The sequence below is a fragment of the Chrysoperla carnea genome, chromosome 2 (assembly GCF_905475395.1).
Source record: "Chrysoperla carnea chromosome 2, inChrCarn1.1, whole genome shotgun sequence".
NCBI classification, from domain to species: Eukaryota; Metazoa; Arthropoda; class Insecta; order Neuroptera; family Chrysopidae; genus Chrysoperla; species Chrysoperla carnea.
In genome coordinates this window covers 90,516,545-90,531,665 of record NC_058338.1, presented here as the reverse complement: position 1 = coordinate 90,531,665, position 15,121 = coordinate 90,516,545, and the positions used below count along the sequence as shown (strand labels likewise).

The 15,121-nt window shown below is 28.8% G+C and overlaps 1 protein-coding gene across 1 annotated transcript in view; it reads right to left on the bottom strand.

Moving 5' to 3' along the window:
- Window positions 1-2,406: 2,406 nt before the first annotated feature.
- Window positions 2,407-15,121, bottom strand: part of LOC123293030 (zinc finger protein basonuclin-2) — a 657,524-nt gene continuing 644,809 nt past the window's right edge. Inside the window, exon 6 of the mRNA XM_044873746.1 lies at window positions 2,407-6,285. Within this exon, the coding sequence (XP_044729681.1) occupies window positions 2,461-6,285 (3,825 nt within the window). The 3' untranslated portion in view covers window positions 2,407-2,460. The remainder of the gene's footprint in view (window positions 6,286-15,121) is intronic.

Genomic DNA, 15,121 nt, shown 5'->3' with positions numbered 1-15,121 from the left:
GTTTTTTATTTTTTCAAAACAGAAATAATTTTTCTTTTTTAATTTTCGTATACAATTTTTCTAATTTTCAGTGTACAAATAGAACAAAAAAAAATGTACATTTTTTAAGTTTATCACTGAAAACCTCCGTGTTTTAAAACACATTAAAGTGTGTTGTTCAAACTATGTTGAAACTGTGTTAAAACTAGTCACTTTAATGTGTTATACAAAACCAAGATTTGCAGTGTAAAAAGATAATAAATCGATTTTAAAATTTTGTCATTTAAGTTTTTTTTTTTTAAATATAATTAAATTTTTATGCTCTGTACATTTATACAAATTTTCTTACTTAAATTTTTAAATTACAATAATAATTAATTAAAACTAATTTTTTTCTAATAAAATTTTACAATTAAAAGAAAAAAATAATAATACTTGTTTTTTCATAGTAAATTTAAAGTTATGTTTTTTTTTTTTTAATATTTTACATTTTCCTTAAAAAAATGATACAATTAATTAAAATCACAATATTTATGTACGTTTTTTTACTTTTTTTCGAATGATTAACCGGGTTTTTCAGCATACCTAGTCTTAGGCTTTTATTTTTTTAATAGGAGTCAGCTTGTATAAACATGAAATTTGTTTTTTACACATTCCGATGTATGTATATTATTAAAAAAAAACAGTTTTATGTTATCTTGACTCTTCCTTAAAAAAACGCCTTAGGCCTAGCTATGTTGAAAAACCTTGTATATTACAGAATGTTTATTTTTATTGAACACTCTGTATGTATATCTTTTGTAGAATAAATTTATTTATTTAAAATTTATTCATCAAGTTTTGAGGAATTGGGGGGACATAAAATGAGATTAATATGTAATAATTTTTTTAATTACTTCTTTATGTACAATTATTGCACATTTATTATAAATATTTTATTATAGTTATTTGGAGAATGATGATGGTAGGGGCTGGGGGGAGGGAGGATAAAGAGGGTATTCGTTTGTTTTTTAATTACTGAGCATTTATTTTTAATAACTTATTTAATTATTTTATTTAATGATTATTATTATTATTACTATTTATTATCACCAAAGAAATATTTATTTATTTTTCAGTTTTTTTGATTTTTTTTTTTTTTAAATATAATAGATCTGGATTTTTTTCGGTTTCTTGTAAATAATTTTAATTGTGATATGGTGGAATTATTATTATTGTGTATTTATTTATTTCAGTGCTTTTTTAATTCATAAAAATTTTTTCTTGTCTAAATAAGTGTGTTAATAGGCCAACATGAACAAGAAAATTCATGAGTTTATTCAAGATGTAATCGAAATCATTCCATTCTACTCAATAAGATTTTTTCAGATCAAATTCGGGGCAAAATCTTTCAACAACTGGAGGTCAAAGTTGATATTAAATTAATTGGACGTGATAATGCATTTCTTTATGATTCGATTAAAAATATTTTCTTTAAATGTGTGTTATTTTTTGTTTCCAGGTTTTCCATGTACAAAAATATTTTTTTTTGAAATTTTCTGAATATTTGTCAAAAAACTTGAAAAAAGTGACGTTTTGAGTAAAGTAACATTTGTAATTTTTTTTCTTAAATATTCTGATTTCGAGTCATAAAAGCACATTATTGTTTTATTATATTAAAATTAAAAGTCGTATTTTAAATTTATATGGCAAGAAATCGTGTATATTTTGCCAATATATATATTTTTGTGGCTTTTTATTCGAAAAATTTTGAAGTACATTTTCAAACATAGTACCTTATTATGGCGCAAAAATCTTAATTTTATAGTCCGATTAATTTAATTTAGAATAAAACATAAAATTTTTACAATGCTTAGTTTTTTACCACATGTTACTAAAGTGATAAAACTCCTAAAATATGTATTCCTTATGAAGACAACTGGAAATGAGTACCGTGAAATTATTTTCATATGAGAATACTTTCCAGTAGAACAAATATATTTTTTAATACAAAATCGGAGAGTCTAGTCTCATTTCAAAGTAAATTCACTATTGACTGGCCTTAACGCACTAATTTGGACATTAAAAAATTTATGGATTTTTCATTTTACTAAAATCAACGTGCTTATATAATAATAATAATTAATTAGCTTAAGTAATAATAATTACGATTAATTATTTACATTTATTTTGAGTATTTTTGCAAGACTGGCATTCTTTAAAAACAGAATATTTTTATATATTTATAAAATTATACATTAAAACAAGAAAAATATCTAATAAAAATTATCTAAATAAATTATTGTACAAATTATTGTATTGAAAATTCTTCCTTTTTTTTTTAAATAAATTATTTACAAAATATTTATAATATTTTTTTATTTATTTATAATATATTAAATCAAAAAAGTTCATATTTTACCACCACAAAGGTGGCACTGTACTCGAATGATTATTATTAAAATGATGAGGTACTAATAAAGGACCTCGAGAAATGCTGGGTCACGAGGACGATATACCACCACTTTCTGAGCCACGTCGTCGATGATGATGATGAGACTGATGTTGAGAATGACGTGACATTAAATGTAAATGTAACGCGTCATTTTCCGCATGGAAATTACGTTTGGTACGCGATGTAAACACTTTATTACAACCGGAAACAGTACATCGATACATTTCAGTTAAATGATTTTGTTCACAATGTTCTTTTAACGATAATAAATCACGCATTGGTTTTTGACAGACCCGACATGGTAAAGAACCATCACGATCTGGGGTTGGTAGTTCATCTTCGACACAATACACTAAATTTGTATTCACTGGTGGCGATGCGGATGTTGGAGGAGATGATGCTGATATTGGTGAATTTGATCCGGATGTTGTACCTCGATCTTTACGATTAACGGTGGTTAATAAACCATTTAAATTTGGACCAAATCCTAAATGATTTGCAAATGTATTTAAACCAGGAAATCCAGCTAAACTTCCTAATGGTGGAAGTAATAACGGAGGTGGAGGTACTCGATCACTATTCATGAGTATTTGTTCCGCTAAACTACCAGCTGGTGGAGGTAACGGATGCATATTTTTAAATGCTTCCAAATTTAACGGCAAGCCTTGTGTATCGGAGTATAATCGTGCTAAAAATTCACTATGTAACGTTGGATTCGATGCCAGTGTTGCAAAAGGTGATTTATCTAAGAATAAACTTGCACCACCTCCAGGTTTATCCGATGAAGACGATGTCGATAATAACTTTCGATGTAAATTTAAATTTGCACTATGTCGATCTCGACTACGTTTCGAAGGAAAAGCGGCGTTACAACCGTCAACATTACATTTATGCATTAGCTTTAAATGGACATTTTGATAGTGAGTTTTTACGCCGAAATGATTCTGGAATATTTTCCCACATGCGGTACATTTTCGTGGATTATCCTTATCGATTGGTACATCCATTGTACTAATAAATGTTCCATTATCGAAATGACCATAAATTTGATTTTCACTATTTTCGTCACATGGTGATTCTGGCCCATTTAAACTATCGATTGATGAGGTATGAGAACGTGCTGGGCTTGGTGGGCCACCACCAACCATAAACCCCAATGGTGGAAATTGTGGTGGGGTTGATGATAAACTTAAATTTAAACCAAAATGTCCATGCGACAAAGTCTCTAAATGTCGTAAGGGATTTGATGAATCCATTGATTCGTCACTTTTATGACTTCCACTTGAACTAGGTGGTCGAATTGATTTCTTTTCGTCTTCGATTGGTTCGCTATCGAAATGTTTTTCTTTTTTTAATTTATCAATTGGAAATAATGGTGTTAAACTTGTTCGAATATTTGCATCATTTGATTTTTCATTGGCGTTCACATCAGGGCAATTGATTTTTTCCCTTAATGGACCACTTGATGATAGATCAAGTTCCACTGGTTCATCATCATTTTGTTCGACTTTAATTTGAATATTTTTTCCTGGCATTGATACATCCATTGGTTCATCTGGTTGTTCAATCGGTTCTGTTTTTCGAACTGGTAATAATGCTTGAGGTTCTGGTTCAGGCTCTTGTTTAATAGGTTTTTTAACAGTTAATTCTTCTGGTTCTTGTTGTTCTGGCTGTATGGGTTCTTGGTATATAATACGATCGTTTGAGGATTCACCATCGGTTAAACCACTTTCTTCGGTTACAATAGGAACTGTACACCTTGTTGGATTCTGACTTTTACGCTTCCGTTTACTTACAAACACTGAGGTATCATCTCTTAAACTATGTGTATCGACAACACTTAACGAATCCTCATTACTATCGACATTGCTTACAATTTCCTCTTCGGCATCCGATACTGACATCTTAATTTTTTTTGACGGCATACTAAAATCTTCTGGTTGATCGGATACATTCCCATTTGTTTCTGGTTTAATATCTTTACAAATTTCAGGTTCGGGTTCAGGTTTTCGTTCAGGTTCAGGTTCAGGATCTGGTTCTTGTTCTGGTTCATCGTCATCATCACCTCCTACGACAACAATACCATCTTCGTCATCAAAGTCATCGTCACCTTGGTTACTACTCGTGGAAGTCATAGCAACAGCTCCTTCATCAGATGCTGACGTACTATTATGCTCTTTTCGCGCTTCTTCATATCTTTGCTGTGCGTTTAAGTCTAATCTATGTTTGAAATCCATTGCAGCCAATGCGGACGAATGATGTCGCATATCTGGTGGAGGAGTTATTAACGGGAATGGACTAAATGGATTTAATGGATTTAGTGCAGCTCCCGCTGGTAATAATCCCGATTGAGGTGGTATTAAAATGGGATGAGATTGTGCACTTCTACCATCATGTGGTGATATTTTTCGTCGTAAATGTGGTGAATGTAATTTTGGATTTGGATTTGCACTATGTCGATTACGTGACCGTCGTGAGCTAAACATCATATTACAACCTTCCACTGTGCATTTATGCATTTCACGTAAATGCACTGCTGAGAAATGTATTTTTAGCGCACCTTTATCACAAAATGTTTTAAGGCAAACATTACATTGGACACGTTTCTTTCCCGTGGCTGGATTTATAAATTGTGTACCCAAATTTAACGGTAGTCCAGCTGAACCCCAATGTCGTTTTGTGGGTGTTGTGGTTTTTCGTGTATGCCCGGTAGGGTTTCCAGATCGATGATGTTGCCCTTGTGATTGTTGTTTTGGTGATTTCATAGCATCTTTACTTAAATTCAACGCACTTTGTGAATTTTCTTCGTCGTCATCCTCAGAACCAAATTCACTACTACCACCTCCACTTAGAAATTCAGCGGTGGATGGTGATTTTTTACCACCTGTTGATGGTAAAAATCCAGGAAATGATGATGCAACAAGACTGGCTGCCGCTAATGGATTACCAGAAACAGCAGCTGCAGCTGCCATTGCAGCAGCTGAATGACTTAAACTATTTGCTATTGACATTGCTGCTGATACAGGTGGTGGTGGGGGTGGTAAATTGAAGGGCATATGATTTGCCATACTTAAATTTAACCCTGATGAATTATTGTTATCAGGTGTTGAATTTGTATCGGCATTCCTTCGCCGATGATGATGATGTTGATGATGTGATGATTGGTGATGATGTGTTAGGTCGGGACCCATTGCCGCAGATGTTGGGAAACTTGCGAGACCAGCTCCAAGTTTACGAAAATCAAAAGGTTGCATACTTTGTAATCGATTTAATGGTGAGACACTAATTGGACTACTGCTAATACTACTCGGCGGTGATGTTGTCGAAACTGGTCCATTGTTATTTGTTGATGGTAATTTCATAAAATTAAGTGGTGATGAATGATGTTTCTGATGTGGCGACATTGGGGGAGGATGATGTGAGGAGGGTATTCGTGACGAATGATGATGTAAACCAAGTTGTAAATGATGTGCAGTCAATGCTGTAGGCGGTGATGGCCGTCTACTTGGTGACATAGTCTGTATAGAAGATGCGGTTGAACGTGATATATGCGTTGAAGATGATTTCGGTAATGATTTTTCACGTTTTCTTGTCTCGTCTAATCGATCAGATATCGTTCGTTGTAATGATGATACCGATGATAAGGATAGACCATGTAATGAGGTGGGAGGTAAGGGTAATGCACCCAAACCTCCTTGCAATCCACTTTGGTGATGTCTTTGCTGCTCTTGAGCTAAAGCAGCTTGCTGCGCTAGCAGCAGCTGCTGTGTTATCGCTCTCGTCTCGCCGAAACGTAAAAACTGTTGAAGAACTAAAGGTTCTTCTTCAGGACTGCAAATACTCCATCGATCCAGGGCGCCGCTTTGTGCCTCCTGTAAATAATTAATAACAAATTTTAGAAAATATTGTTTGTTCATTAATGAATATTTTACTAAATAAACTTGTTTATTGTGTTTTTATATTTTGGCCATGTTTAATTTTACAAATTTATTATCGTATCATTGATATTTGTGTGTCGATATCATATGTCGATATCGAATATGATTTGATGAAATAAAGTATTTAGATAGATATATTTGTTAATATAAAGTACAAAATACATAAAATATATGATTTACACATATCATGAAGACATAACATATTAAACGATTGCATATACGGCTGTATAGACAGGTCTGTAGCCAGAAGAGGGCTATGCTTTATTTAAATGCCAACCTCTATTTTAGTCACGTCTATTGTTTCGATGTTATCTTGTAGGCAACTTAAGTAAGTAAGATAGATAGATATTGATTCACACAATTGATTTTGTTTTCCTTACAAAAATAACAATATGAACGCATGAACCGTACGTTTTCTTCTGGTGGAGCAATATTTTTTATATTAATTAGCCATTATGTATTTTTAGTGGACCGAAAGTTTTCCGTGTTTAAATCAGTTTTAAAAAAATTATAATTTCTATCAAATTAAAATTTATTTAAAAAGGTTCAATTAAACATTTCAAATTCAAAAATGGATAAAAAATAAAAAAATAACAAATTTCGAAAGTCTGTAGCTCATCGGGAAGTTAGTTTAAAATGAATTATAAAATTCTACCCAAATTCTAAAAGGCGTTTTTTTAAATCTTTTTCTTCTCTTTTTCGTTTTTCTCCTTCACATTTTCAAAGATTGTCAACCACTCCTGAGCAATGGTTCAAACTTCAAGTCTCTGCTCATCGGGAAGGTAGTTTAAAATCAATTACAAAATTCCACCCGGATATTTGTTCGAGTGTTTATAATATGCAAGCAAGTTTTCAATAGAGAATATCGATAGTTTTTTTTTTCGCATTTCTTAACTAAATATGTATATACCGTAAAAGAGATTCAGTACCTGTGTGCGGATCACAGACAACTCTATAGTACTGAGTTAGCCAGGACCCGAGTGAATCAACGACAAAAGCAACCAATGAGACTCTATAGCTTTTCGAAGATAACTTAGCAGCAAATTGGTTATATCTGTCGAGATTTGCAACTACATCTAAGGCATCCGGGGCACCCTCAAATGGAATGCAGATGTCTATCATTTTAACTCCCATACTAGTCTCATCTAGGATCACCACGTCAGGACTAAGAGTACTCCGTACGCCGGGTACTCGTCTATTAGACAGAGAGATCGGACAAAGCATTTGCGGTTACATACTACGTTTGTCATAAGAACTACGTACACAAACAAATCTTTGATGGCAAAATCAAATTAAAATGATATACAAAAAAATTATCTAAAAAAAAGTCGTTCGTATTTCCTATTAGAGAAAGTAGAGTCTTCCTTTGAATACGCTCATGTTTTTGTTTATACACACACACATGTATAATATTATTGGCTAACCATTAGTAATATCGTTAAAGCTGAACTGTGAATTAAATACATTGTGTTTTAGTCAGGCAATACAATTCTTGAGGGCAATCAATTACAATATTACATATCAGGCAAATATTTACATTACAAATATACATGCATACATACATACATACAAACGTACGAACATATCAACTACATACGTGTACAGATGTTGATGACAATTGGATAATTCGAGTATGTATTTTAGTATTGCAAAATTATATTTGTTTGCTATGTACTAGAAAATCATATAAATTAAATGATTTTAGAATATAAATGTATTCGAAAATGATTGAATGTTACGTAATTGAAATGAAGGATTAAAAAATTTGTCACAAATGAAATATAATGCCATTCTGTTTAATTATGGAAACCCTTCTTTTTGGGTTGTGTCACATTTAAGAGGTAGACACCTTCATATTTTCGTTATTTATAAGAATATCGATTTAAAATTTTGTAGTCACACAGGATGATTGGTCACATTTTGTATGATACTTAACCGAAATCAGAACTCACTAATAATTGACAAATAGGGCTGATTCTTAATATTTGGCATAGCGTCAGAGATGGTTAGAGATATCGAAAAAAACTATAAGAAAAGTTGCTTAGAAAAACACTATTCAATTATCAATTTCTCCAGTTTTAACATCTTTTAATCTTTCCTGAAATAAAAGTTTCAGAGTTTGATGGAGGACATCATGTTCTGACATTAGATTGAACCTAATTCTCCGGGTTGCTTTAATAGCCAATTTAAATCCTAAAAGGCAAGAGATAGAAGAACACTACAATTTAGAAAGTTGATCCTCATAAAAAAAAAAAAACATTTTTTATTTACAACATTTTTTCGTAAATCGTTACTTTTTGGAGAAAATGCGACTTAAAAATATGTTATTATTGCATATAATCGAAAAAAACCACGCAGACACCACAGAAAAATGTTTTAGGCAAAAATTTCCAAGGCAGAAGAGGACATTCGCCTGTGTCCATGACTTTGATCTGAAATTCTAGTTTTAAGGTCATTGGACCTTGATCTTCAAATGATCTTGAAAATTTACTAGGGCTTAAAAGTTTTTAACACAGATGAATGACCTTTATTGCGCTTTCCCTAACTTTAAAAACAAAATTTTTCCAAAGCTAGCGTATTTTGTTTCGATTTACGAAAAAATGTTTAACTGTGATAAATTTTCTTTATACTGATAAACTTTCTATTTTAAAATGTCATTCTCTCTCTTACCTTTTAGGATCTAAATTGGCTATAAAAGTAAACGGGAGGAACTATAAAACGAACAGTTCCACCCTGTATGTATAAAAAAAAACTAATTTTACTGTTTAGTCTTAAATTTTCGCCATATATAAAGAAAAATAATACATAAAGTTTCATAAGAAGTAATCATTCAGCAAGCTTTTCCACATTTATTATTATTTTTGAGAAAATAATGTGTCATTTGTTACCAGTCAATGTTTATTAATGCGAGACTATCTTACACTAAAACGTATATTATTAATAGGGTAAACATTCGAGGGTGGGTCATTTATAAGTCTTATTGATTGAATAAAAAAAAGAAAGAGAAATGTATTTTACCCTAAAGCTATTACAGCTATTACCTACTCAACTAAATTACGTACCACTAACTTTCGTTTAACTAATTATTTAAACAAATTTTTTGAACTATTTTTTAACTTGTCTCATGTCAGTAAAAACTGCGTGACACTGATTATTATTACTATTTTAAAAAATACACATTTTTAAGTATTTAAAATAATTATAGGGTAAAATAATCCTTAGACATACTACCACAATTAACCCAAAAACAAAACCAAAAAAACATGAGCCATTTAACCCATATTATTTGCCACTAAGTTTTATTAACTCCTGTATAATTTTTTTAGTGAAACTATTTTTTAAAATATCATTGTAATAGACAAATATTTTTGGGTTATTATTTTTAAAGATTTAATAATTTGAAACACAGAAAAAAAATCTTTTAAATAATTTTTTTTTTGGGTAATTTCTTTCAAATTATAGACTGATTGGATGACATTAAAATAATTTTCGATAAAATTATCATATTTAGTTGTTTTTTTTTTTTAGTGTCTTTAAAATTATTTTTTGTGAAGGGTATCTATCATTTATAAATGTGTGCGCCTATAAACAGAATTTATTAAATAATGCGTTTCTCTTCATGATAAGTATAGATATTCAAATTATTATAAGTATATTTTTTATATACTTTGTCATGTATAAATTGTTAGTTTCGTCCTGTTGATTTCATCAAGCCAGTGTACATTCTTTCATCTATTTGCTTTAGGTCCAAAATTTGTATAACTGTGATTCTAATACCTACGCTTTTTCGTTATACTAAAATTATTTTCAAAAGAATAATTTGCGGGGTCTCGAATTGTTCAACTGATTCAAAGTTGCACTTATAGAAATAAAAAAATTTGTCTACTCAGTAAAAAATAATTACATCTTATATTTTAAATTTGCATTTCGCAAAATGATTAGCAATCTTCAAATGCAAATTTTTTAATAGCTTTTTTGATCCGCGTTTTTCAAGTGTCTACACAAATTTTGAATTTTGAGTACAGTCCCCAAAAAATTCGTAATTAGTGAGCCCAGATATGACTTTTAAAATCCCATAAATCGAATACATCTATTTTTTTTGTAATAGAGTAGTTGCATTAAATTTTTTTGTCAAAAATTCATATATTAATGAAAAAATTATTGATTTTAAGTATATTTAAGTAATTTTTTTTTAAATAATTTTATTTTTTTATTAATTATTTGTGACGTATTAACCTCCGTTGAGGCTGTGAAAACCAGCGGAGAAACAAACCATTTATCATTATTCATGTTATATTATCATTTTTCAGTGCGATGGCGTTACGAAAGCGAGGTGTTGACGTCACTACCGTTTGAATTTATAATTTAGAAAAATCATTTTCAAATGTAAAATTAATAATTTTTAGTAATTTTTCGAAAAAAGAAAAAAAAAAATTGAAAAACATGCAACTTCTCTATTGGGTGACTCACAAATTGCTTTCTATATTCACAGCAGACGTAAAAAAGTCTTACGTTTGGAAATCACGTTCTAAGATGTGCCGAATCGGCTAATACTAATTGAAATATTCCAAATTGAGTATTTTAGAATATTATAGAAATTCAGAAGTGTATAGAAATAAATGACATAAAGACTATTTTGTATACGATAAAGTATAAAAATGATAGTAATCATTAAATTGACTAAAAAAATAATATATTTAAATTATATATAAATGACAAAATTTGAAGAAAATGATGATCTTAGGATCGAGAGTGAGAGAGATACATACAGAAGGGATATATGAACATGATTAAACAATTGAAAAGTACGACAAAGACAGGTATATAATATAAATAAATGTTTGGATATGTTTTTTTCTCTCATCTTAACATGAATATTTTGCATAATAAATGATGGATGGCTGTTAATGCCTGTAGCCACGTCATATGATAATTTAAGACAACTTTGTAATTCAACAATACATTATATTATCATATTTATAAACTATATACTTATACAGGGTTAGTCAAAACTATATTTACACTTAATTCATGTTAATTAGTAAAATAATCCACTTCAATAAAGGAGATCGGACTAAAGTTTTTTTATAACTTCAGATCTCCAATTCTTACTTTACGAAAAGGAAAATGAAGTTGGTTTTTGAAAATCTTTACTAGTATGCAAGATATGAACGTTTATAATTCCTAATTTCATTTCAAAGAGGAAGAAACCCACTAGTGACGTCATACGTAGGTATCGCTATAAAGATTATTACTTTGTTTTGCTAAATGGAGATGGAGAACCTTTGAAAGCAATCTTTGATTGCTTATAACTTCTTCGTTTTTAAACAATTTTAATTTCAGGATTATGCCCTATTGTGCTCAAAAACAAAGAATAACTATTATAAGATCAAACGATAAAAATGTCGAAAAGGTATGAAGACATACTTCAATTTTTAGAATATTTATGCCGGGCGTTTTTTAAATTTCACTTGTTTTTTCATTAATTAGAGATCGAGTTCCCGTAATTAAATGAAAATTGTATGCCTCGTTTTACCATGCTTTTGAAGATCTGATAAGGTATTTAAGTTTGCATGGTGGCCACTGTTTTGCCTAAATGAAATTCCTTAACATTTTCAGATTTTCAAGTTGAATAATTAAAAAATTTACGGATCAAATTAACACTTTTAATCATACCTTGATAGAAAGTGGAACGAAATTTTTCCAAAATAAGAACAAGGATAAGTCATATTACTAAATGTGACTTAAGATATTCTTTTTTTAAATAATTCAATAAAAAAAATAATAAAAATTATTTTAAATTTTTCCTTTAAAAGACTCTTTTTTTTACGGAATTCCCTGATATATTTCTGACTTTTCTGTTAGAATTTGAATTGCCAGAAATTTCCCGGTTTTTCAGATTTTCCAAAAATATGACCACCATGGTTTGTTAGTAAAGAAATTTGAAGTTTTAACTGTGGATCGAATTTATTGACTTTTTCTGCCAAATATATCTTTTTACTCAAAAAAAAAAAAAAAAAAAAAAATTGAAAACACTATACGTTCAAAAGGACCAAAAATGTTTTAAAGCACGCTTATTTTGCCTTTTTTATTAGTATTCTGTTGTTTTCATTAATGCTTTACATAAAGCACATGATTTTCAAAAATGCATATAAAACTTTTGGCAAATGGCAAATTAAAAGAATATCAAAATTTTTTAGAACTAGAAAAATCACTTTAACTAGAAATTTTCGGTTATCGAAGCAATAAAACATTAATTTTTACCAACCCTGTATTTTAGGACTCTTACAATAAACTGAATAAGAATTTTTTATTTAATATACATTAATTTAATAAGGACATGATGATAGTTTTAGATATGTCTGAAAGAGATTTTTTTAATAATATTTTTCGAATTTGTACATAAAAATAAAAAATAATTTCAAATAATTGCATATGATGGCCTCCAAATATTTGGTTAGAAATGTTATAATATTATTTACATATGTATAAAAATATTGTTTATTGCATTAATTTGAATTCTTATTTGTGTGGTTTTTTAAATTTTATTATTATTGAGTCCTTTTAATGACACGAACATTTCTTTAAGCTATTCATCTTGAACGAAATAAATTATTTATTTCATAATTAGAATGAATATATTTAAAATTATTTTGAAAAATTTATCAAAAGTCAAATGCTAGCAGCCATTTCGTAATTTAACACAAAAATCTTTGAGATAAAGTAGATATGTATATAATTTCATAGAAATTGAGAAATTTCGGTGTTAGATTTATTAAAGTTGATTTCAGGATCAAAATTAAACCGAGGTTGGGGATATTCTAATAACACGATATTATGAAATTGTGCTTTATTTGCATATTATTTTTCATTATTTGCGACTCAAAAAGAGGCCCCAGTTGTGTAAATAAAGTTGTGATTCGATACCAAAACGAAAATGTTACCAAAAAACTGTAATTAAGTTTGTGTTAATTTATCAGTACTTAATCGCGTAATTAATTATTAAAAACAGCCCTTTGTACATGATAATACATGAAGAAGTCGTAAAAAATATTGGTTTTTTAGCCAATAAATGCTTTTAAAAATGTTTTAACATTTACATAAAATTTTTTTATCAATATTCCTCAAGTTTTAAACTTTAAAATCATACCAAAACTAAGAAGTGTCCATAAAAATGAAAAAATTTATTTGGTAAAAACACTAACTTTGATAGCTAATTTCTCCTAAATCGGTCAGGACTTATTAAAGGATGATTAATAAATAAATGAAATTTAAAATTTGTTGGATCATTTTCATTTTTTCGGTATCGAAATACCTTAACTAGCGCTTCCGTAGTAAAAATATATCTACTTTTAAACACCCAAAAAAGAAAAACTTGTATGGATTTCTTAATTTGCAAATTTTATTACACAGTAAATAAAAATACCAGTTGCAAGAAAATATGTTCTTATGATGGTAGCAAGTAAATATTCTCTTGGTCCAAGAAAATAGTCATTTCCTTGAATTAAGTATTGAGATCGTGTTTACTTTCAGTAATTAAATTCAGTAATTTTTTTTTACTGTGAAGTTAGTTTTATCTCTTGATTATTATTTATGAATCAAATTTATTTTGATCGAATTTAAAAAAACTTTTTTGTGACATTTTTGGACACTTTATTATGTAGGTATAATAACTTTTTGATTTAAGATTTCCTAAGTAATAAGTATGTTGTGTCTTTGAGGAAGTCATATTAAAATCTATGATCTGTTTAATATCCAATATGAGTTTATAAATATATATATTTTATAGTCTCAAGTTCAATAAATTCTAATAACTGTCTTGATAAAAATTATGTTCCTGTATAAATTGTCTTTATATTTTAAATACCATTAATTTTCAGTTAATTACAGAAATTCATAGAAATCTGGTTACTTTTTTAAAGTTATTTTTATTATGCATTACTAATGAGGTTTCCCTCGAAATTCTCTTATTTTCTTAGAAATTCTCGGTAAAACGAATTTACCCTTCTGCTAAATATAAAGAAACTAGAAAATATTTTGAAATAATGAAAATGATCGAATAATTTTGAAATTTTATTTATCAATTAATTATCTTTTTATACGTCTTTTGTGAAAAATTCATTTCGATTCTCTGTACGGTTTAAGAGAAATTAACTATCAAAGTGAATTTTTTAACAAAAAATCTTTTTCATTGTTATTCACAGATCTTAATTTTGGTATGATTTTAAAGCTTAAAACTTGAAGGATATTGATAAAAGCTTTTTATGTAAATGGTAAAACATTTTTAAAAGCATTTTAAGCAAAACTAATATTTATTACGACTTCTTCATATACCACCATGTAAAAATTGCTGTTTTAAATAATTAATTTATCGTAAACTGTTCAGAGAACTAACTTGAAATTTATACAGAAAGCGTATTAAATACTCATGATTGACACACAAATTTTCAGTTTTTTGGCAACACTTTCTTTTTGGTATCGAAACACCTTAAATAAAAAAAGTTCGAGTTTGTGATCCGATTATTTGACTAGAAATCATAATGGAAATTAGGTAGGTACTCCATATAAATACTTTAATCAAAGTTTTTTTTTTTTTTCTAAAAAAAAATATTTATAAAATATTTTCGTTTTTATAAATTTCAAATCTAAACTCAGCATTTTTTGCGTATATACAAATTAATCTGTCATACAAGAAATATTAATAAAAAAAAAATTAATTACTGTTATTTAATTTAAACTTTAAAATTCTTCGAATTTAATCAACAAATTA